At 39.5% G+C, this 24770-nt stretch overlaps 1 protein-coding gene across 1 annotated transcript in view; it reads right to left on the bottom strand.

Annotated features, from left to right (window-relative positions):
• The window catches only part of LOC126281901 (neuropeptides capa receptor-like), a 1128817-nt gene that overhangs the window by 87926 nt on the left and 1016121 nt on the right, over positions 1 to 24770 (bottom strand). Inside the window, exon 5 of the mRNA XM_049981224.1 lies at positions 7793 to 8020. Coding sequence (XP_049837181.1) covers positions 7793 to 8020 — 228 coding nt within the window. The remainder of the gene's footprint in view (positions 1 to 7792; positions 8021 to 24770) is intronic.

Below are 24770 nucleotides of genomic sequence, written 5' to 3'. Positions count from 1 at the left end.
CTGTCTCTTTATTTTATCACATTTTTACAGCAACCATAATACACATCTCTTGGATTCAATGGTTCGACAATTGCTGCTAAATGTTTCAATTTTTAAGTTTTTTATACTGTGGTGAGTAGCACCACTCACATTCTCATATATTTACAAACTTATGTCCAGCATTTCGAATTTCTACATTCTTGTTAATGTCTTTTGATAAATGTCTTCCATTGTTTCTTTATTTTTATTGTTAATTGTCTCCCTTTAAAATATTTTTAGATCTATGCCAGAAACAACCATGGTATTAGCTGCTTTATCATATCCATCAACTTTTGCCCCAGCTATTCTTCCTTTGCCACTATTAAGAGCATGCGATATATTGTTATTGATCAAACTGTTCAACCAATCGACGGGTTCTCTAACCCCTGATAATGAGATAAAGATTTATCTGCATAAAGATCACAACCATTTCGATATAATTAACAGTTTTACTGCTTTCTTGCGATCATCATAGTTCTGCAATAAATGTAACATACAGTACATATGTAAAATAGAAAAAAGTCTATATACTATGCAATTGTCCAGAACACCTAAGAGTGATAAACTGGATTTATTGTGAAAAATGCAACAGATAATTTTCTAATGAAAAATACTTAAACTATCACCAAGGAGTATGTTATACAGCTTATAAATGTGAAAGACATAAAAGGATTTGCTTGTGGTCTAAAAATATCAGTGTGGCTTCAAACTTCCAAGAAACTGTAAATAAGTACTGAAAATTCAATATCTTAAATGATACATGCAAAGGAAATGGCAAAAAGGGGGCATTCGTGAAAGAAAATTTGGTGAGGATTTTATACTATAATGTTGTCCAAATTACAATAAAGAAGGTTGTTATATTAACAGAAAATTCCAAAATTATTGTGTTTACTAATGCTTTTACAGCTGTAAAACAGTTTACAAGTAAAAATGTCAAATTCTGTGAAAAATCTTCTCTTGGATAGTAAATTGTACTAGTACTGAAAGATATATGTGGTTTTCTTATGAAGCTCAACAAGAAACTGGAACACATATTTTGAATCTCATCTCGTAATAGCTCAAAATTTTAATGGTGACACATATAAATTTAATACAAATGATGAATTCTGTCATTGGATGACATCTGTTGAACATTACAACTATACATTCGTAGGTCACTATGCTAAAGGTTACGATTCCCAATTTTGTTTGAAGTACTGTTTTGAAAATGCATTAAAGCCACATACCATCTACACAGTAAGAAAACTAATGTTACTGGACATAATACAGTTTGGTCTAAAAATTATAACTACTAGTAATTTTGTAAAAGGTCCTCTTAATAGTTTTCTAAAAACTTTTGATTTGAGAGAATTGAAGACTGGCTACTTCCCTTATGTGTTCAATACACAAGAAAATGAAAATTATATACGACCAATTACTGATACCCAATATTATTTTCATGACACTATGAAGTCTCCCTTTTGTCTTGTATGTTAGCTTGTTCTTGAGTAGCTCAATCTATAATTGACTGCATTTAGTAGATCTGTAGGTGACAAAATTGGTCACTTTTTCAGAGGTGAATTCTTTCACCCCCAAAAATAAACCGGATTCATTGATAAATATTGTCTGTTTTTCGTTTGAAGTAAGGCCCCCATAATATCTACATATTTTGTCTTATCTTCAACATCTACATTATTTCTAATTGCTTTATCAGTGCCTTTATATTCTGAAGTTTTTGCAGTGTACTTTCCTTTTGCCATGGATTATTCCTTTCATCCATAATCATTAACGCTTGTCTATTGTTGTATGTAATTTTGTTGTTGAGTAGATCTACAAGATTTAAGATTTGCTGAGGGCTAATGTATACCCTCTGGAATTTCTGCAATATCGTTTGCTTTAAACTGTAGTCTATTATTTGATCAGTGTCCCACGATAGTAACCAGGTGCACTGATAAAAATATTTGTTTTACCATTACCTCGTAAAGGGCATGCTTTCCTCCCATTTAAATTTTCTAATGGTTTACGAATTTCTAAGAACAAATTGAAGATTTATAAACTGACAAAGAAAAGGCGATTTTTGATATGGTTGTATACACTGAAATAAAACATGATAATCCATGGGCTTTAAAATAAGAATTGTAAGCACTGTTTTACATTCCCTATCAATTATCATTCGCACCTAATCCCATTCCTATTTTTTTCTTTCCATACATAATTTCTAAAACTGCAGTCGCTGCTACTTTTTCTCCTTATGGGGCGTCACGTGTGGGCATCCTTTCTTCTGCAGCTAACTGAAGTTCATTATCAGCTTGGTGCCTAGATTGAAAATTTTATGATCTTGATAGGCGATTTCACGTTGTTTGAAACCTCATCTAATTTATTTATTCAAGGATCACAACTTGCTAGTCTTTCTTCAAGTTTAAAGAAAGATCAAGATTATAAGTAGCCTTGTAAATGCATCTCTGGCATTGACAAATTATTTAAAGCCCAATTGACTAATCCTTTTACATGTTTTTCACTCTTCCAAAATATGTGGGAAAGATAATTCAAAAATTTAATTAACTATTGATTATCGATTATCAAATCTTTAAATTTATGTGTTAACATCTGTGCTATGCCAACATTTTTATTATGATAGTTTTTATTTTCAGCCAATTCTTGTCCATGGTTTACAGTTAATATATCAATTAATTGATGGACATCATTCATCCAGACATATTCAACTGGTTTTTCTGCATATTTTTAAATTAAACCTTCACCAACAGCTGTTGAAGCAGTTTTCAGACTGCATTCTGTTTTCTCAGTCAAATTTAATTGTGAATAATCTGAAGTATCTATAGTTAGTCTTCTCAACTTTGGTAAACAGTCATTAACAATTTCTTTTACCAAACCTTTATATTTGATTGCTCCACTCGCTCAGACTCTATTTAGGTTATTTTCAGAGTACAATGCTCATATATGAAAATAATTAGATAAATCAACTGAACTGAATCTCTCATCTGTGTCATCTATAGTAAAATGTTTTTTTAAATAAAAGATTCATTGAACCATGGATTCCTTCATATCTCTTTTCACAAACTGTTAATTTATCTCTCTGAAATGTCACTGATAATATTCCTATATATTTAAAGGCACCAACAGGCCTTTAACCAGAAACTTTGTCTTCAAAGTGGTTTGTATATTCTAGTAGTCTTTCACTTATATTTAATTGTTAACATCACTGTCCTTTATTTTCTTGGCAGCTCCCTTTTCTTCATATTATGTTCTCAAAAACTCCTATATTGCTTCACTTAATGTGCAATCTTTTCTAATTGGTGGTATGTCATTAAATTCTGTGGTATAACGATTATAAGGAACTATTTAGTTTTCATTCTCACTAATTTTCTTCAATTGCGTTCCACTCATTGTAACCTAAGTCTATGATTGGTTATTTCACTTTTTGATTACATCAATAACAGGTTGATTAACTTATTAATATTTTTCATATTCTGTTCTTCATTGTTTCTTCCATTTTTTAAACTCCTCTTTAATTGCTCCTTTATCTTTATATGTCGTCTGGCTCTTTTCACAACCTCCAGACAATATATTTCATACATTTATTAGAGAAGAACAAACATTAGTCCGTTGTATTTTAGTTGATTCAGTCAGTTATTCAGTTAGTCAGCCAGATAGTTCGTTGGTCTGTCAGTTAGTTGGTCAGTCAGTTATTTAGTTACTTAGTTAGTTAATTAGCTACTTAGTTGGTGAGTCAGTTATTTTTGAAATTATTTAAATTTTATCCTTATTAAACCATGATCAAAGTCGAGAGCTATCAATTCTACTCATTCCCTGTGAATGGGGAGACTAAAAATAATTTAAATCTCCTAACAAAAACAGAATTATTGGTAAGTTTTTTGAAAGATTATAAAGAAGTCATGTGTGAAGGAGATTTAACAGTAATTTTTACTTGGAGTCCCACTGTGGGAGATACAATTATTTGATGAGCTGATAAAAATGACGCCAGAATTGGAATAAAAGCCACTCTTCCAAAATAAGGTAAAATTGTTATAGAAATTCGTGTTCCTGTAGTTAGATATGAGCCAGAATATTCACTTGAGCTAAGCAAGAAACACTAAAACACCCAAAAACTCCCATGTCATTTATTGGGCCATGATATAAAGAAATTGTTGGATCAGATGAGAAGAGAAATTTTGAGTTGAATATCCCAAATTACAATAACTCGATGGAGTTTGAAATGCTTTATTTCATCTTTGTTTTTTTTTCAGACAGAAAGGAAAAATGGTTAATTGACTTTTCCTTATTTGACCATGTTAAATTACAAAACATCTATATTAAAACAGAAGAAATGAAGTTTTTCTCAAGAGGTATTGAATCTAACTCCAGCAAGGCTTATGATGCATTTCATGACTTTAAGAAAACACATAATTGAATGGCGATGTTTATGTGAGTCCATTCAATTTAACAGGATATTATGCTGCCTCTGTCATAAATATTGCTCAAAAATAATTGTTTTAACTACACAAAAAGCAACAATGAAATTGTGTGCCACTTTTAATGACAAAATTCCGAAAGATATAGTTGCCCATATAGCAGTGATCAGTAAGAAAAATTTGATATATGATGCACATCACAGAATATTAAATGAGAATTTCTAATAGAATTATTATATAGATTAGCAACAGCTAAAGCAGTCTTAGACTTCATCGTGTTTGCAGTTTTTTTCTAATTTTCAGGACAATATGAAACAGCTAAAGCTGTCTGTACAATCAAACACGCAGATACTAAAAATCTAGTTGACAACAACTTCAAAAGGAATGTCTATTTCAGTATGATAATAGAGTTGTTCTAGAAAATTTTTATACAGTGTTTTAAGGTTATAAAAGTTTAATGAATAATTGCAAAAATCATTTATTTATATTGTGCACTAGTTTGCCAATTTATTCTGGGGTGAAATTTTTCAGCCTTGAATAAATTTATTTTATTCATCTTTTGGGTGTGTGTGCTCAGTAAATTAATTTTTATTATTTACAACTTTAATCTCTTTCACCAACCAATAATTACAACCAAAATTTCTTAGTCCTATTTTAGGACTACCTAAAAGATATATGTTATTGTTGTTGTTGTTGTTGTCTTCAGTCCTGAGACTGGTTTGATGCAGCTCTCCATGCTACTCTATCCTGTGCAAGCTGCTTCATCTCCCAGTACCTACTGCAACCTAAATCCTTCTGAATATGCTTAGTGTACTCATCTCTCGGTCTCCCTCTACGATTTTTACCCTCCACGCTGCCCTCCAATGCTAAATTTGTGATCCCTTGATGCCTCAAAACATGTCCTACCAACCGATCCCTTCTTCTAGTCAAGTTGTGCCACAAACTTCTCTTCTCCCCAATCCTATTCAATACCTCCTCATTAGTTACGTGATCTATCCACCTTATCTTCAGTATTCTTCTGTAGCACCACATTTCGAAAGCTTCTATTCTCTTCTTGTCCAAACTAGTTATCGTCCATGTTTCACTTCCATACATGGCTACACTCCAAAGAAATACTTTCAGAAACGACTTCCTGATACATAAATCTATATTCGATGTTAACAAATTTCTCTTCTTCAGAAACGCTTTCTTTGCCATTGCCAGTTTACATTTTATATCCTCTCTACTTCGACCATCATCAGTTATTTTACTTCCTAAATAGCAAAACTCCTTTACTACTTTGAGTGTCTCATTTCCTAATCTAATTCCCTCAGCATCACCCGATTTAATTTGACTACATTCCATTATCCTCGTTTTGCTTTTGTTAATGTTCATCTTATATCCTCCTTTCAAGACACTGTCCATTCCGTTCAACAGCTCTTCCAAGTCCTTTGCCGTCTCTGACAGAATTACAATGTCATCGGCGAACTTCAAAGTTTTTACTTCGTCTCCATGAATTTTAATACCTACTCCGAATTTTTCTTTTGTTTCCTTTACTGCTTGCTCAATATACAGATTGAATAACATCGGGGAGAGCCTACAACCCTGTCTCACTCCTTTCCCAACCACTGCTTCCCTTTCATGCCCCTCGACTCTTATTACTGCCATCTGGTTTCTGTACAAATTATAAATAGCCTTTCGCTCCCTGTATTTTACCCCTGCCACCTTTAGAATTTGAAAAAGAGTATTCCAGTCAACATTGTCAAAAGCTTTCTCTAAGTCTACAAATGCTAGCAACGTAGGTTTGCCTTTTCTTAATCTTTCTTCTAAGATAAGTCGTAAGGTCGGTATTGCCTCACGTGTTCCAACATTTCGACGGAATCCAAACTGATCCTCCCCGAGGTCTGCATCTGCCAGTTTTTCCATTCGTCTGTAAAGAATTCGCGTTAGTATTTTGCAGCCGTGGCTTATTAAACTGATAGTTCGGTAATTTTCACATCTGTCAGCACCTGCTTTCTTTGGGATTGGAATTATTATATTCTTCTTGAAGTCTGAGGGTATTTCGCCTGTCTCATACATCTTGCTCACCAGCTGGTAGAGTTTTGTCATGACTGGCTCTCCCAAGGCCGTCAGTAGTTCTAATGGAATGTTGTCTACTCCGGGGGCCTTGTTTCGAGTCAGGTCTTTCAGTGCTCTGTCAAACTCTTCACGCAGTATCGTATCTCCCATTTCGTCTTCATCTACATCCTCTTCTATTTCCATAATATTGTCCTCAAGTACATCGCCCTTGTATAAGCCTTCTATATACTCCTTCCACCTTTCTGCCTTCCCTTCTTTGCTTAGAACTGGGCTGCCATCTGAGCTCTTGATATTCATACACGTGGTTCTCTTCTCTCCAAAGGTCTCTTTAATTTTCCTGTAGGCAGTATCTATCTTACCCCTAGTGAGATAAGCTTCTACATCCTTACATTTGTCCTGTAGCCATCCCTGTTTAGCCATTTTGCACTTAATTTTTCTTCTGTCAATTCGACCACGATTTTTACTTTTTATTTATATTGTCTATATTATAAACTTTTATTAAAAATGGGGAATGTCGGAAAATTTTCTGCGATTTTGCTCAATCCGTCCTGTTAGTAATTACTATAATATTCCTCAGCTTCAAAAATTTTCGACTAAGACAATAACAATTTCAGTTTTTCTATAAATGCTATTTATTCTTAAATAACAGGAGGAGGATTGAATCTTCCTGTCAAATTGAAAATGTGTGCCGGCCGAGGCTCGAACTCGGGACTTTTGCCTTTCGTGGGGAAATGCTCTATCAACTGAGCAACAGTAGGAGGACCCACGATCCGTCCTCACAACTTCACTTCCGCCAGTACTCCTTGTCCTTCCTTCCAGACTTCACAGAAGCTCTCCTACGGTACTTGCAGAAAGAGCACTCGTGGAAGAAGAGATATTGCGGGGTCATGGCTTTGCCACAGCCTGAGGGACGTTTCCATAGTGTGATTTTTCACTGTAGAGGAGTGTGCGAAGATATCAAACTTACTGTCAGATTAAAACCATGTTTTGTTTAGAACAAAAATGTTCCACTAGTATAAACGAACTTTATATATTCGTATTCATTTTCTAGATGGTTCAGCACTTCTGGTTTTTAGAGGACTCTAGTAAGACAAAGCATAAGTAAAGAAAGCGATCTGTATGTGATAACGCCAAATAGATATGCAACATACCCAACGTTCAGGTATCGTAGGTACGACATTAGCTGACCAAAGCTAAAGGGAAACCTACCACAGCCTGTACTTACTTAGGGTGGTCTAGAGTAGCCTACGGTAGTTTTGCAACTCTAGTAGGACCGCAGGTGAACCAGTGAGTAGTGGTGGAGTTACCGAGCATGCGCACGATGGGCTTGCGGTTGTGGTCCTTGCGCACGGAGCCGCGGGGCACGGCTCGCGGCCGCCAGATGACGCGCGCCATGCGCGTGTACAGCACCAGCATCACCGTCATGGGCAGCACGAAGAAGAAGACGCTGCTGAGCTCGCACAGCGGGTAGCCGGCCGGCAGGTTGTGCATCAGCATCGCGCAGAACGCGGACTCCTCCAGCGGCGCCCCGGAACCTGTGGGCAGGCGCGACCACTCTCAACTCCGGTACAAGATAGCTTGGAGGCAGTTCACACTACTCACAACGACGACTGCAAGCGTGAAACACTGTGGGCCACGTTACAGCAGAGCTTTCCTGACCAGACGTCTCGACAACCGGGGTTGTTCACTAGTACCATCGAGGGTGTCGCGAGACTACTAAGTTCAGAGCACAAAACAAATGAAAAACTTGTGATGAAACAATACTAAACATTCTTCTTTTCCCTCAGTGTAACCAAAAATCACCAATTAAACAAGTGAACAGTATAATGAACTCCACTATTTTGTGAGTGTAACTTCCATTGCTTTTCTTCTGATGCTGTACGTATCTCTCTTGTAGATTGATGCACTCTGTTGGTTCATCTTTTCGCGATTTCCAGTGCTTGTGACATTCAACTTGTTGAAAAAGGGGCATTGGCAGAACTAAAGAATAGTGGCATATTAAAACGTAAGAACCAGGAATCAGATTTTTGTAACTTCTGGATTTCTATTCAGCAATGTAATTCTCATATAAATAAAGCAGCATTGACTTTTGCTCCAGTTTTCTACAAGTTATACGCGTGAGAGTGCATTTTCTATTGTGCCGAGTTATGAAAACAAACTTGAAAGTTTAGATAATGAAATGCGTGTCAATCTGCCCTACAGCATTTGTGTAAGACAGTCTTGTAATGTTAACCAAGCCACGTGAGTCACTGAATTCATAGCGGTATTAAAAAGCTTTCTATCAGTGAAATGGCGTTTATTTTGTATAACTGTACCACTTATAAACGAAATGTAAAAATTACTATTTCTTTAAGGTATCATTTATTTAAACAGATTCTCTTTGATTAAGGTTAGTGACAGGCCGCCTAGAGAAACTGTACCTATTAGAAGGGTATAGCTATGAGGAAAAGGTCGGATAGTTCTGCTCTATACACACACACACACACACACACACACACACACACACACACACATACACACAACACACATACAGAGGGATGATGTGGTGCACGTCCTCGGAAATTTAGGAAAAAATCTAGACCTATCTTGTACAAGTTGTGTGCCCCAGCTCATTGAGGACACAAAGAATTGAGATAAACCAACAAAGATATCGTGATGAATGAACAGAACTCGTGCAAAAGACGTAAGCTTGTGCAATCATTCCTGCCGAATATCCACTAATGCTATGTAATCTGAAACAGCACATGCGAAGAACAAGAGACGGTTAGAACTAATCATTAATGCTTGTGAGCTTCACTCATGTAAGATCTGTCTATTTGAACATGTCAGTCTTTCATATTACCAGTTACGTTTGATGTGGCCTAAATTGTTCGAAGCCCCCAATGCAGATTGTCTTTGAAGGGCAGATAATATATCTTCCCAGATATTTCAGCGACTGGAAGACTTCTTATGTAATAGAACCATCGCGCTGTCCAAGTCGTCGAGAGTTCCTTAGAAACATGTCGTCAAGGTACCCCAGAGAAAATTGTAGGACCGCTCTTGTTTATATACTTCTACATAAAACATATACGGGACACGATCAGCAGTAATCTTCCGCTGTTTGCTGATGATGCTGTAGTATACGGCAAGTTGTCGTCGTGCTTGACCCTAGGAGGATACGATATGACGAAGACAAAATTTCTAATTTGTTCTATATGTAGAAAATTATACGTTGATGCAGATGAATAGGGTAAATGATCAGGGAACGTCAGACTAGGATTTGGTAGTGTGCTGCTCGACACAGTCATATCGAATAAGTGTCTAAGCGTCACACTGCAAATCGGCATGAAATGAAACAAGTACGTAAGGACGGTACTAGAAAGGCGAATCGTCGACCTTGGTTTACTGGCATAATTTTTGAAATGTGTAATTCATATATAAAGGAGACGACATGTAGGAGACGGCGCGTATAGGAAAGGAGTGCATTACATTCCTGTTTACTGATAGAGTGTTTTAGGTCACTATCACGTCGAATTAAAGTATTTCAGGGGAGGGCTGCTAGATTTGTAGCCGATGGGAACGATCAACACGCCATTATTACGGAGATACTCGAGAACTCAAATAGAAATCTCTGGGGGTTGGGGAGGGGGGGCGAGACTACGTTATTTTCGCGAAACACTCTTGCGAAAAATTATACAAGCGGCATTAGAAGTTGACTGAGTACCCCAAAGTACATTTCATGTTCGGAATCTGAAGATAAGAGAAAGTAACGCTCATATGGAGGCATATAGACAGTCGTTAGAGCGTCACTCTATTTCCCCCTCGTGGAACAGGAAAGTAAACGGCTAGTAGAGTTAAAAGCTATCCTCCGCCAAGCACCGTACTGTTCCATGCGAAGTTTGTATATAATGTGGACATAGATGTAGAAGTTACGTGACATGCTGCGTCAATAAGTTCACTTTGTGGGATACTCTGAGCACATGCTGTAAATTCATAACCTTACAACTAGTGGAGGAACATTATGCAGACAGCTTTGAAATAAACAATTGGGAGTGTCGTAAGAAATGAAAATTACAGCCGCAACAGGCCAGGGTTTCATTCTTTTAACGGTCATGTTCCTCAAATATTCTCCATTCTTTGTTTTAGCAGACTTACAGGACTAGCTTCAGTTTTATTGCCAACATGTTTCCTCCCACTGACCACGAACAATACATACAGATGTTCTTGCACTGTACGTGTGAGAGCAGTATCACAGAAAGTGGCTGATGACCCTGAATGTGAACAGATGACACAGATTGTGCACAAAGAGGCGAAGGAATCCACTGCTGTTCTGTTGCGCTATCGGTAACAAAACACTGAAAACAGTAGAAAATCCGCGATAGTCAAAAGTGGTTTTACCATCCGAAAATATAATGTCTAAGAATCTTATGGACACGTAATTCACGAGCGAGGAAAGGGTCTTACAAAACACTTCTTCGAACGTTTTGTGAGTCTTGTTCCTCTGTCTATGACACACACCTGGTTGGATTAATAGAAAAAAGTGCGAAGATCCAACGACGGGCAGCTGATTTTTTCACAGGGTCGTTAAGTCGGCGCGAGAGCGTTACGAAGATGCTGAACAAACTACAATGCAGACATTACGAGAGAGGTGGTGTGCATCATATACAGGTTTAGTATTAAAATACCGATAGAGTACGTTCCGATAACAGCTACATATCGTATTCTCCAACATAAATCATTTTAAATGCCCACAAAGGCAAAATCTACGTGGCTGAAGTAAAGTGACTAAAGTTAAGCGGCTTGCATTTATAGATCTAGGTGTAGATGAATAAAGGATACGGCGACTATTGTGACTCACTTCGCCGTAAAATATGAACAGTTTTAATTTTTCTCAATGGAAATTAATGAATCCTAAGTTTGCATGCCTGGCTTGCTGCTCGAATCTGTGAAAATATCACTTGATATACAGTAACAATGAATATGAGGATAAAATTCTACATGTACCCCAATTTCAGTGAGTGTATTTACCGCTATCATCTAAAATAGTTACTTTGTTATTAAAAGTGAAAGGACAATGTCATTATCACATTTTCAGGTTGCGTTTGAATTATATATGAACTTTAATAGAGATTATTAATATTTAAATAATAATGATAACTCACTACGGTTAAAATGTTTTTATACTGTTTGAATGCCCATGATTCTGGAGAGACCAGATGCCTTGTTGACATATGCAAGAGCTAAATATGGCGACCTTTGCACATACATCGTGCTTTTGACGTACCAGAACAGCCTTACGTTATTACTATTCGCTTTACATTTATATAGTTCACTTACGTAATAATTAAATGCTGCCACAGAGTGACGTGACAGACCGTTTAGGTTTTCCCTCCATTTCAAACTCCGGTTGATGGTACTAATCAAAAAAATTTCGGTATAGAGTCAGTGACCTATCAAATTTTCTATCAAAATTGTTTATAAGTATATTACAGAATGCTTCCTATGTTGAAAAGCGTATTACATTAATATGTTTTAATGATGATTTGATTCATATTTAATGAACGAACTACATAGCTTACTTTTAAAAGTTGTTACGGCTTCTTACAACCCGGTGCCATTTGATCTGTCAATGTTCAGAAAATATTCTGCAAAACGCTTCACGGAAATCCGTTTTAGTAATTGCAACAGATAATTGTAACTAAAGAAACGTATCAAGTCAACGAAAGACAATGTTGAGCCCGGGAACTTTCTTTATTGGTCTAAGAGGTTGTAAATTACGAGTTTCATATTCCTGAACAGAAAATTCATGCCATGAACAAATCTATCAGAAGAACTCTAACGTATCCACTGCGGTAAAGGGGTTCGTAACGTTTCAATAACCGTGAATTTGGATGAAAGATTTGCGTATAAGGGTAAGACATATACATATGAGGCGTAACTACGTATAGCATTTCTCTTATCCACAAAGGCTTCCATCAGTGAGGTTTACGTCAATGACCATGCAATTATATGAAATGATATCGCTGAAAGAGACCTAGAAAAGCATAACCTTCAAGGCAATGAATATGTTGTGACAAATGCACATTCGTTTATCTGAAGTGTTACCATCCCACCACCGCCGCGGCTAGATCTTCAACTACCCAAACCCGAAAACTCATGACCGAGATGTACTCACAAGAGCTATTACAGCGACACTTTATCAAAGTACAAAAGAAAACAGTATCATGATTGTCATATATCGCTTCACGATCTCTGATTTACCCCTATCACGATCACTCAATAATTTATTACGTGAGCTTGGCAATTTTTTCTGGGAGTGAAAAGTTACTCGATATCTCACAGGAATATTGTAAGTCTGGGATGGATGGCAGTGTACCATTTACCGAGCGTGGTGCCGAAGTGCTTAGCAAAAAAAATGGCTTCAAATGGCTCTGAGCACTATGGGACTCAACTTCTGGGGTCATTAGTGCCCTAGAACTTAGAACTAGTTAAACCTAACTAACCTAAGGACATCACACACATCCATACCCGAGGCAGGACTCGAACCTGCGACCGCAGCGGCCTCGCGGTTCCAGATTGCAGCGCCTAGAACCGCACGGCCACTTCGGCCGGTAGTGGTTTGCACACTGGACTCGCAGTCTGGAGGACGATGGTTCAATCCCGCGTCCTGCAATCCTTATTTAGGATTTTCGCGATTTCCCTAAATCGCTCCAGGCAAATTCCGGGATGTTTCCTTTGAAAGGGCACGGCCGACTTTCTTCCCCGTCATTCCCTACTCCGATGAGACCGATGACCTCCCTGTTTGGTCTCACCCCCCAAACAACGCAACGCAGTGTAGGCTACCATTTAGTCGTCAGGATGCTCTCCCAGTGTCTGAGAGGCAGCCTCCTGGTAGAAGACCAGTTTCCTCCGATAAGTCCTGTTTCCCTGTTCTTTGAGGTTCTTGTGCTAATCACTTGCAATAGATGCGGCTGTGCTAGCTGCCGCACAGATACCCTGTTGGTATTTGAGTGTGATTTTTCCTTGATCTGTGCGTATTAAAAAAGAGCCACCTGTCGGTGCTACAGTGGACACATGAGAAAGTTCGTTATTTTCCCTCCAGTTTTCTGAATTTACAGAGTCTCGTACCCAGCACCAGACATGACACGATAGATGATGACCATTGGAGGGAGATTGTTAGCTTTCAGTACGAGCCTAGTGCATCGTAATACGCGTTTTTGTACAGTGTGAGTGATAAGTTTCTGTTTTTTTCGTCTTTCTTTACTTGGAATAATGCAATTTCACATTACTGTCATTGTCAGTAGCATTACGTCACCAATCAAAGCGGAGTTTGGGAACTGGCGGATAGTTCAGGAGGGAGAACATTGATTTGCTACTGTAAATCTGGGTTACTAGGATCCCTACCTTTAAAGTGATTTAATCCGTTCCTGGTAGCGATGTAATGAAATATTCAACGTAGTTTCCAGTTTTTCCATGAGGTACCAGCACTCAGTGGACTCCACCATACTCCACGTACTTACACGAGCTGGTGCTAGAATTTAGTGGAGGTTGTCTTATTGATATAAAACATGTAGTCTCTTTCTACTTTCTGCAACGTGCGAAGAATCAACATTCTGAACGCAGTAAGTACACAGTATTATTTCTTGAACAATACTTTATTTGATTTCTATGTAATTGTTCAATTATGAATCATTTTTAAAAAGTTATTCACCCAAGTGTGTACTTGTGTACTGACAACGAAAGACAAGGGCTACTTGAACTCACTACCGACTTGGGTATAGGTAACCTTTCGATATGTATATTCTCCATTTAAATCAAAATAAAACAGCTGTAGTAAATGTCTGACACTATTAAGTTTCTTTTTCCTTTAAAGGTTTAAGACTCACTATGCTGTCCAGATATTGAAGATTTCAAGGGAATAGGAAGTACTATGGTTTTGCAGATGATCAACTGTAAAAATGGTTAAAAGCTATCATCATCAGGCACAATGTCCGAAACAGGAGATCTCTTCCAAAATCAGCAAGTCCACCATAACATGATACTGAGTCAACAGTAGAAGATGCTGATGAGTTCAGCCTACAATCGTTAGCAGAAAGTGCCTGTAATTTGTTGAACAGTAAGGATGAAGCATATGGAGTGACCTTGATGTGTCGTCTACCAGTTGTCCTAAAAATGAACAAGCTAAGATGGGCATTGCAAAATCCGTTGTAGAAAAACGAAGACAGTGGTTCACAAGAAAGTCCTCTTAAACAGACATTGGAAGAAGGAAACTTTGTACTCATTTTATGGCAGCAGACTGAATTTCTTAGTGTTGTCAAACGTAGACGACAATGGAGCTGTCGCCGAGTGTAAGAAGCAAACAAAAAAGTAATGTAAGTGGGCTGAACAAAAAGACTTTCTGCATTATAGATGATGCGACATTACGTACAATATTAAACCTTCAAAACTTGTGCAGAGGAGCTTATTTATTTCCATCAATCAAAGAGAATGTTTTAGTCGGTTAGGTCATGAAATTTCTATCATATTTACACTCTATCCTTATTTTATCGCTTAGGCTACTTAAGCCCAATTTCGTTTCCTTTAAATTTTTTATTTAATCTTGAAATGCTGTCAAGGTGGTAACTACCACAAATTGAATGCATAAAAGTTGCAGACTTGGAATAATGCAATTACAAGTACCAGTCTTTTATAGTAATGGTTTTACAAAAACACGTATCAGAAACATATAAAAACTGGGCCAAAGTTACTCAGATTTACTGTATCTTTCCCAGCCCTCATCTCCCACTGTCTTACACCAACTCACTGTAACTGCAAAATAGGAAGTGCTCCTTTTGAAAAACTTTTAATTAACAAATTCTGTAACACATCTTGTATGCTCAGTACTATGCATTTAATATTTGTGTCGTTTATCTTGATTTGCAAGCTGCCCAGATGAGGAAGTTTATTCATTTTCCTTCATGCAGTCTCCCTCTAAAATAAAATCTTTAGAATGCTTACCTTCATTTTACTTAAGTTTACGCCAATTTTCAGAACATTTCTCTGTTTTTTTGTTATTAATTATTAACGTGATCAGAATAAACGAATATTTAGGATTCACAATCGTAACATACGTTTTCCTCACATAACAATGATAACCAGCTACATCTTCAGGAAGTATCCATCGTGGACAATGGTCGAACACTACATCCAATACATCCAAGTGTATCGCATCTGTTGATGTGATAGCAAATAAAGAGAGCTCGCCTGTATTATAGCGGAATTAATTTACAGACTAGCTATTGAGTCTCATTTGGGCCTTCACCAGGTCAGTACTTGTGCCTTTTAGTGATGTCAGTTGTATCACGCCAGCCCAGATGGGACAATTTCTTAATTTACACTTAATACCCCCCCTCCCCCCGTGAATGATGGACCTTGCCGTTGGTACGGAGGCTTGCGTGCCTCAGCGATTCATATAGCCGTACCAAAGGTGCTATCACAACGGAGGGACATCTGTTGAGAGGACAGAGTAAACGTGTGGTTCCTGAAGAGGGGCAGCAACCTTTTCAGTAGTTACAAGGGCAACTGTCTGGATGATTGACTGATCTGGCCTCGTAACACTAACCAAACGGCCTTGCTGTGCTGGTACTGCGCATGGTTGAAAGCAAGGGGAAACTATGGCCGTAATTTTTCCCAGGCAGCGCAGCTTTACTGTATGATTAAATGATAATGGCGTCCTCTTGGGTAAAATATTCCGGAGGTAAAGTAGTCCCACATTCGGACCTCCGGGAGGGGTCAACTCAAGAGGACGTGGTTATCAGGAGAAAGAAAACTATCGTCCTACGGAGGGAGCGTGTATTATCAGATCCCTTAATCGGACAGGTAGATTAGAAAATTTAAAAGTACATTGATAAAGTTAGATATAGTGGGAATTAGTGAAGTTCGGTGGCAAGAGGAACAAAACTTTTGATCAGGTGAATACAGGGTCATAAATACAAAATCAAATAGGGATAAGGCACGAGTAGGTTTAATAATGAGTTAAAAAGAATAGGAGTGTGGGTAAGCTACTAAAAACAGCTTGGTGAACGCATTATTGTGGCCAAGATAAACACTAAGCCCACGCCTACTATGGAAGAACAAGTTTATATGCCAACTAGCCCTGCAGACGACGAAGAAATTGATGAATTGTATAATGACATAAAAGAACGTATTCAGTTAGTGAAGGGAGACAAAAAATTTAATAGTCATGTGTTACTGGAATTCGATAGTACGGAAAGGGAGAGAAGGAAACATAGTAGGTGAATATGGATTGGGGGTAGGAAATGAAAGAGGCAGCCACCTGGCAGAATTTTGCACAGAGCATAATTTAATCACATCTAACATTTGGTTGAAGAATCATGAAAGAAGGTTATATACATGGAAGAAGCCTGGAGATACTAGAAGGTATCAGATAGATTATATAATGGTATGACAGAGACTTAGGAACCAGGTTTTACACTGTAAGACATTTCCAGGTGCAGATGGGGACTCTGACCACAATGTATTGGTCATGAACTGTAGATTAAAACTGAAGAAACTGCAAAAAAGGTGCGAATTTAAGATGGCACCTGGATAAACTTACTAAAGCAGAGGTAGTGCAGACTTTCAGAGAGAGCATAAGGGAACAATAGAAAGGAATGAATGAAAGAAATACAGTAGAAGACGAATGGGTAGCTTTGACGGATGAAGTAGTGAAGGCAGCAGAGCATCAAATAGGTAAAAAGACGAGGGCTAGTAGAAATCCTTGGGTAACAGAAGAAATATTGGATTTAATTGATGAAAGGAGAAAATATAAAAATAAAGTAAATGAAGCAGGCGAAAAGGAATGCAAGCCTCTCAAACATGAGATCGACAGGAAGTGCAAAATGGCTAAGCAGGGATGGCTAGAGGACAAATGTAAGGATGTAGAGGCTTATCTCACTAGGGGTAAGACAGATACTGACTACAGGAAAGTTAAAGAGACTTTTGGAGAAAAGATAACCACTTGTATGAACATCAAGAGCTCAGATGGAAACCCAGTTCTAAGCAAACAAGGGAAAGCAAAAAGCTGGGAGGAGATTATAGAGGGTATATACAAGGGCGATGTACTTGAGGACAATGTTATGAGCATGGAAGAGGATGTTGGTGATAATGAAATAGGAAATATAATACAGCGTGAAGAGTTTGAGCACTGAAGGACCTGAGTCGAAACATGGCCCCAGGAGTAGACAATATTTGATTAGAACTACTGAGTGCCTTGGGAGAGCCAGTCCTGACTAAACTCTACTATTTGGTGAGCAAGATGTATGAGACAGACTAAATACCCTCAGACTTCAAAAAAAAAAAATATAATAATTCCAAAGAAAATAGGTGTTCACAGTTGTGAAATTTACCGAACTAAAGCTGCAAAATTCTGTACAGACGAATGGAAAAACTGGTAGAAGCCGACCTCGGGGAAGATCAGTTTGGATTGCGTAGAAATATTGGAAGATGAGATGCAATACTGACCTTACGACTTATCTTAGAAGAAAGATTAATGAAAGGCAAATGTACGTCTCTAGCATTTGTAGACTTAGAGAAAGCTTTTCACAATATTGACTCGAATACTCTCTCTCAAATTCTGATGGTGGCAGGGGTAAAATACAGGGAGCGAAAGGCTATTTACATTTGTAGAGAAACCAGGTGGCAGTTATAAGAGCCGAGGGGCATGAAAGGGAAGGAGTTGTTGGTAAGGGAGCGAGATAGGGTTGTAGCCTATTCCCGGTGTTATTCAGTCTGTATATTGTGCAAGCAGAAAGGGAAATAAAAGAAAAATTCGGAGTAGGTATTAAAGTCCAGGGAGAAGAAATAAAAACGTTCAGGTTCGCTGATGGCATTGTAATTCTGTCAGAGGCAGCAAAGGACTTGAAAGAGCAGTTGATCGGAATGGGCAGTGTCTTGAAAGAAGGATATAAGGTGAACGTCAACAAAAGCAAAACGAGGATCATAGAATGTAGTCGAATTAAATTGGGTGATGCTAAGGGAATTAGATTAGGAAATGAGACAACGTAGTAAAGGAGTTTTGCTATTTGGCGAGAAAATATCTGATGATAGTCGGAGTGGGAAGGATATAAAATGTAGACTGGCAATGGCAAAGCAAGCGTTTCTGAAGAAGAGAAATTTGTTAACATCGAGTATAGGATTGTCAGGAAGTCGTTGCTGGTAGTATTATAATGGAGTGTAGCCATGTATGTAAGTGAAACATGGACGACAAATAGTTAGGACAAGAAGAGAATAGAAGCTTTCGAAATTTTGGTGCTATAGAAGAATACTGAAGATTAGATGGATAGATCACATAACTAATGAAGAGTTATTGAATAGAATTGGGGATAAGAGGAATTTGTGGCACAGCTTGACTAGAAGGGATCGCTTCATTTATTACATCGGGTAAACACCGAGAACACTTGTCTTGCGTTCAACCGGCACAATTACCCAACGTCACATTTAGCCACAACCTTGGTCTCAGTCGATATCAGGGCTAGATCTTCTTCCTTAGAATTTAAATATATGCTACTCACGATTGAATCTGACAGTCGGAATCATCACTGTGGAAAACCACTATTTACTTCAATTATACACTTGAGACAGTACTCATTTGACAAACGTTCGCTTCATTTTTCTATTTCATAATTGCAGTTTCTTCAGATACGGGCATTTAAACATGATTCGGTAGAGAGAGACTGCTCGGCATACAGCATGACACGAAGAATTAGAAATTACCTCAATAACAGTTACATGTGCAAAAAATGTAAAATTACAATGGACTGTGTTATTCAGATATTGCCGGAACCCCTTAAGATATCGCACGTCTATATTTTACGCCGAGATAAATTGCGAGAAATTCCTCTCTGAGCAGCACACAGTCTTTTCTTCGTGACTATTTCAATTATGGATAGTTCCGTGTTTTCAAATCGTATTTCCGTGGGGCACTCCCAACCATACTCTTGTCTCTGATAAATACGCCGTCAAGGGCAAAAGACTTGATTACATTATTTAAGAAGTCTTAGAGCCACTCACATATCCGTGAACTGATTCCACCTGTTCGTACCTCCGTTAACAGCCCTCAAGTGAAGCCGTGTGAAATCTTTCCGGAAATCTGGAAATACTCGAATCTGCTTGTTGTCCGTCATAGACAGCATGCTCTATATCATGCGAGGAAATTGCGATGCTTTCTAAAACCATGCTGATCGTGGAGATAAGCTTCTCGGTCTCAAGAAAATTTATTATATTCGAACTGAGAATACGTTTATGGCTTATGCAGCAAACAGGGGCTATTGTCGATAATTTTTCGGGGCCGGTCTATTACCCTTTTTATGTTCTTCAGTCACCTGCGCTTTATCCAGTCGCCTGGCACTTTGGCTTGGGCGGGAGATCCACGGTAAATGCAAGATACGTAAGAAGCCAATGCCTTAGCGTAGTGTTTGTGATATAGAACTGGGATTTCATCCGGACCTGATGATTTATTTGCTTTCAGATCTGGTTATATCTCTGCGCCACGGACGCTTTGTACTACGTCGTCCATACGGGAGTATGTCCTATGATCAAATGACGGTATATGAGTATCATTCTCCTGTGTGAACTTCGGCTTTTGCTATCTTCCACTGTCAACCCAGTCTGGTCAACAAGAGACCCGTTTATCGATTTACCATAACATCACAATTTTCTCGTTTCACTGCAAGACCTTTTGCTAAAGTGCCAGGGTGGCAGCTGTTGTATGTTTCCTGCATGGATCTCTTCACAGACGCACGAATCTCTCCTATCCTTCGCTTGCCGTCATTTGCGCGTTCCTCTTTGAACCGAGAATGCAACAGCCTCTGGTTCCTCAGCATCCTTCGAATTTTGTTGTTAAACCATGGTTGGTCTTTTCCATCTTTATCCACTTACTAAGCACATAAACGTGAGGACCACGATTTACACTTGCTGAAACCTTGCCCATAATTTCTCTGCATTCAGCTTAATGAAACTAAGTGACGACAGTTCATTGTCTTAGTGAGATGATACTTATTTGATACTTATTTGCTCAATCTATCTCCCATTGCCTTCTTGACTGATTTATTAAATTTCTTAATCATATTTGCTACAGACATCACGATCGCTAATCCCCATTTGTATAGTGACATTGTGGGCGAGGCATGGCCTATTTGTAGCTACAAGGCGTTCCAAAGTATTTTGCATGACTGTCGGTCTGAACCACTCGCAGTGAGTCCACAGATTTACAGTGGATACTCGGTAGGTAAAAGTAGCATCCAATTGATATTGCACGATTTGGGTATTTACGCGCTGTTGACCGTAGACTTTCTTTGGATGATTCTAGAACTGCCACAGCGTAATCGGGTGGGAGGTAACAGCATCCAACAATTAATTGGGTTTCACCTACACGTCTCACACTCAGCTTAGACCTCAATACACACAATATTCTTGTCCACTACATTGAACACCCCCTCTTTCGGCCTATAACCTGTCTTTCAGCTATATGTTACACGACTCGCTAAATATCTCAGACCTTTCACTTCGAGTGTCAGACAGCTCCCTCTCCCAAGAATAATTTGATCGGGTGAACGTTCCTGAATGACAATAAATTCTGGAACTTTGTTACGAATACTTCGACGTATTACTGATAAAATTTTGACAGTCGAAGCGTCTTTATTTCAAACGCCTTTTTACCTATCTTCCAGAAAACCGACTGGCGAGTATTAATCAGAGCACCTGAAACTACCGCCTAGCCTAGTAAACCCTCATTTGCACTCCATAAGTACTCTGCAATACGCGTATCTGCTTCCTTTGCGTGGTGCACCTCCGACCTATCAAGGGGAGTGCTACAAATCCACCACGATAACTCCGGACTAGAAATGTGCAGCCAAGACAGTCAAAGAGTCAACAAAGCCTTTGGTTGAGATTCTCCACCCTGCTCCAAACCAAAGGAACCCCATTAACCCTGAAAACGATGCTACAGTTAGCGAACTCTGCATGCACCCCGTGATTGAAGCCAGCACTCTTCATTACTCTCGCCAGCCGACTCTACGAACTGAGGCTCACCTTAGAACTCATGCGACCGGGGTCGTTGGTGCTGACATCAGCCACAACTTTGAAAAGACTTTACCCTTCACTCTCGATAGCCGCAGACAAGGCCGCCTCCACATCTCAGATAAGGCCCCCGTCAGACATACCGAGTGCCCATTGGTTTTCTTTCCAGCCCTGAACGATATCTGCCTAAGTTTCTCCATAAGGCGCCTATCACTGGAGCCCCCAATAATTAGCAAACCCCTCCCCCAATGTGCTTGCTCGGACACTGCTGAAGCAGCCACCTGTCAAATCACAGGTTGAATGGGCGAAGTCAGGCGGCCAGTCTCCAGATCGGCCCTTCGCCTCGACCGACGCGAAAGCGTTATCATCCGCTACTCACCCTGCTGTGAGGGAGGATCTGCAGCGTCGTGTGCACTTGGAGGTGCCTCGGAGGCAGAGCCCATGGGCAAAACAAGCGACATCTGAGCAGTGTCATGCAACGCCTCAGACTCTCCGCCACTGCTACACCATGAGACAACAGCCTCTACGTGACTGACTGTAACCAAAAGCGCATTCAGCTGTTCGCGAACCGCGACCAGCTCCTCCTGCATCCGAACACAGCATACACACATCTAGACCTTCTAGCTAGACTATAAAAGCAGACAGAATTCTAGATCTCCAACTTTCAACCCTCCCGATGTGTCACCAATAGACGGTGATGAACTATGTAGCTCGTTGTTCAGTGAGCAACTACAGTGCCACAGACTGACTGAGTTTGCAATTACAAAAACGCGAGACGAAACCTCTTAAACATCAAACCAATCACGAAATTTTATAAATATCCTAGTAGGAAAACACAGAAGAAGATGAACACCTCACTTGCCGCTCTGTAGTTGTACCCATGTATCAGCTGAGAGCTGGAGCTTAGCGTATGTCACGAACCTAGCAGTCATTGAACGTTCCTATTCGTCTGCTCCGGTGATGTACCTATGCCAGTGTATCACGGCCGTGTGTGCGCGCTACCCTTTTCGCGTGCAGCTAGGGGATCGCTAGGCTTCAAATCAATGGCTGCGGATCGACAACGCGGTGGCTCCGTGCCAGAGTTCCGGCCCACAACACGGTATCGCCACACGGTATTGCTTCCTAGTGCGCTCAGAGCATTTCGGTGTGACGCCAGCTGAATGCTCTGAAGCAACCTGCGTTTAAATACATACAATTGTAACATCCGCGTTGGATCTGCGAAGCCGTTGCTGGCAACGCAGGTGACGTGCAAACCAGTGTCACGGGCCTGTACGTATTCCAGTCAACCTTTATATCAAGAGATTTCCACTTGGATAATAATTTACTTAAAAGTATTCCTTCTTCCACAATTTTCCATAAAGAATTATTATTCCGAATTAGGTGAGCTACTGGTTTTATTTCTCTATTCAGAGTGAATTCTTTTTTCTTTAATTCGTTTTTGCTATTTTCTGTACATCCGAATGATCTGGCAGGCAGTGTGGCGCAATCTGAAGTTGCTCGCTGATAATGCTGTGGTGTACAGGAAGGTATCGAAGATGATGATTATGATGATGATGATGATGATGTTTGCTTGCTGGGGCGCACAACTGGATTGTCATCAGCGCCCATACAGAGTCCCATTTTTTACACAGTCCAGAATTTTTCACAGTCCAATCTAGCCACTATTACGAACGGTGATGATGATGAAATCTGGACGTTGCAAACACCCAGTCCTCGGGCAGAGAAAATAACCAACCAGACAATGACTCGAACTCAGAACCTCATGATTCAGGGGCAGCAACGCTAACCACATGACCATGAGCTGCTGACGGAAGGTGTCGTAGTTAAGTGACTCTAGATTGGTACAAGGTGACCTAAACAAAATTTCTAGTTGGTGTGATGAATGACAGCTAGCTTTTAATGTAGAAAATGCTAGTTATAGTGGATGAGTAGGAGAAAAAAAACCGTAATATTCGGATATAGCATTATTAGTGTCCTTCTTCACATATTCACGACGTTTAAATATCTGGGCATAACGTTGCGAAGCTATATGGAATGCAACGAGCAGATGAGGATTATTGTAGGGAAGACGAATGGTCGGTCTCGCTTTATTGGAAGAATATTAGGAAAGAATGGTTCGGCTTAAAGGAGACCTCATGTAGGACGCTGGTGCGACCTATTCTTGAGTACTGCTCGAATGCTTGTAACCCATACCAGGTCGGATTGAATGAAGACTACGAAACAGTTCAGAGGTGGGCTGCTAGAACTTCTACCGGTAGTTCCGACAGATCCATAGTGTTACGGAACCCAGGAACTCAAATGGGAATTTCGGGAGGGAAGGCGACGTCAAGCAGGACAATAAATTTCTACATCCGAACATTATGGGTTTGTTTTTCCTACTCATTCACTATAACTTGCATTTTCTTCATCAAGAGCCAGCTGCCATTCATCACACCAACTAGAAATTTTGTGTAGGTCACATTGTATCAATCTGCATTCACTTATCTTCGACAGCTTCCGCCCGCAACTCCTGGTCTTGTGGCTAGCGTTACTGCCTCTGAATCATGGGGTCCCAAGTTAGATTACCGGCCGGGGTTTGGATTTTCTCTGCCCTGGGACTGGGTGTTTGTGTTGCCCTCATTTCATCATCATCATCATCATCATTCGTAATAGTGGCTAGATTGTACTGTGAAAAAAATTGGACTGTGTAAAATGTGGGGCTTTGTGTGGGCGCTGATGACCGACCACTTGAGCGCCCCACAAATCAAACTTCATCATCATCATCTTCGACACCTTACTGTACACCACAGCGAACAACCGTAGATTAGCCCATCCTTTCTGATCATTCATATATACAGAAAAAAGCAAAAATATTGGTTAGATACTGAAACGAAGGAATACAGACAATCGTTTTCCCTCGCTCTATTTGAGAGTGAAACGGGAAAGGAAATAACTAGTAGTGGTAGAGATTACCCTGCACCACGCACCATATGGTGGCTTGGGGAGTATCTATGTAGCTGTAGCTGTGGAAACAGAGGACAGAAGCAGACTACACTGAAGTCACTAAAGTCGTCATGGGATATCCCTAATAACCTAACACCGTGTCGGAGTTCCTTTTGCCCGGCGTAGTGCCGGAACTCCACGTGGCATGAACCCAACAAGTCGCTGGTAGTCCCCTGCAGAAATTATGAGTAATGGTGCCTTTAAAACCGTTCATATCTGAGACATTGTTGCCGGTGCCAGATTTTCTGCACGAACTAACGTATAGAT

Source organism: Schistocerca gregaria, chromosome 7, assembly GCF_023897955.1.
Source record: "Schistocerca gregaria isolate iqSchGreg1 chromosome 7, iqSchGreg1.2, whole genome shotgun sequence".
Taxonomy (NCBI): Eukaryota; Metazoa; Arthropoda; class Insecta; order Orthoptera; family Acrididae; genus Schistocerca; species Schistocerca gregaria.
Note: the sequence above shows the minus strand (reverse complement) of the source record. Positions and strands in the feature narration are given on the sequence as shown.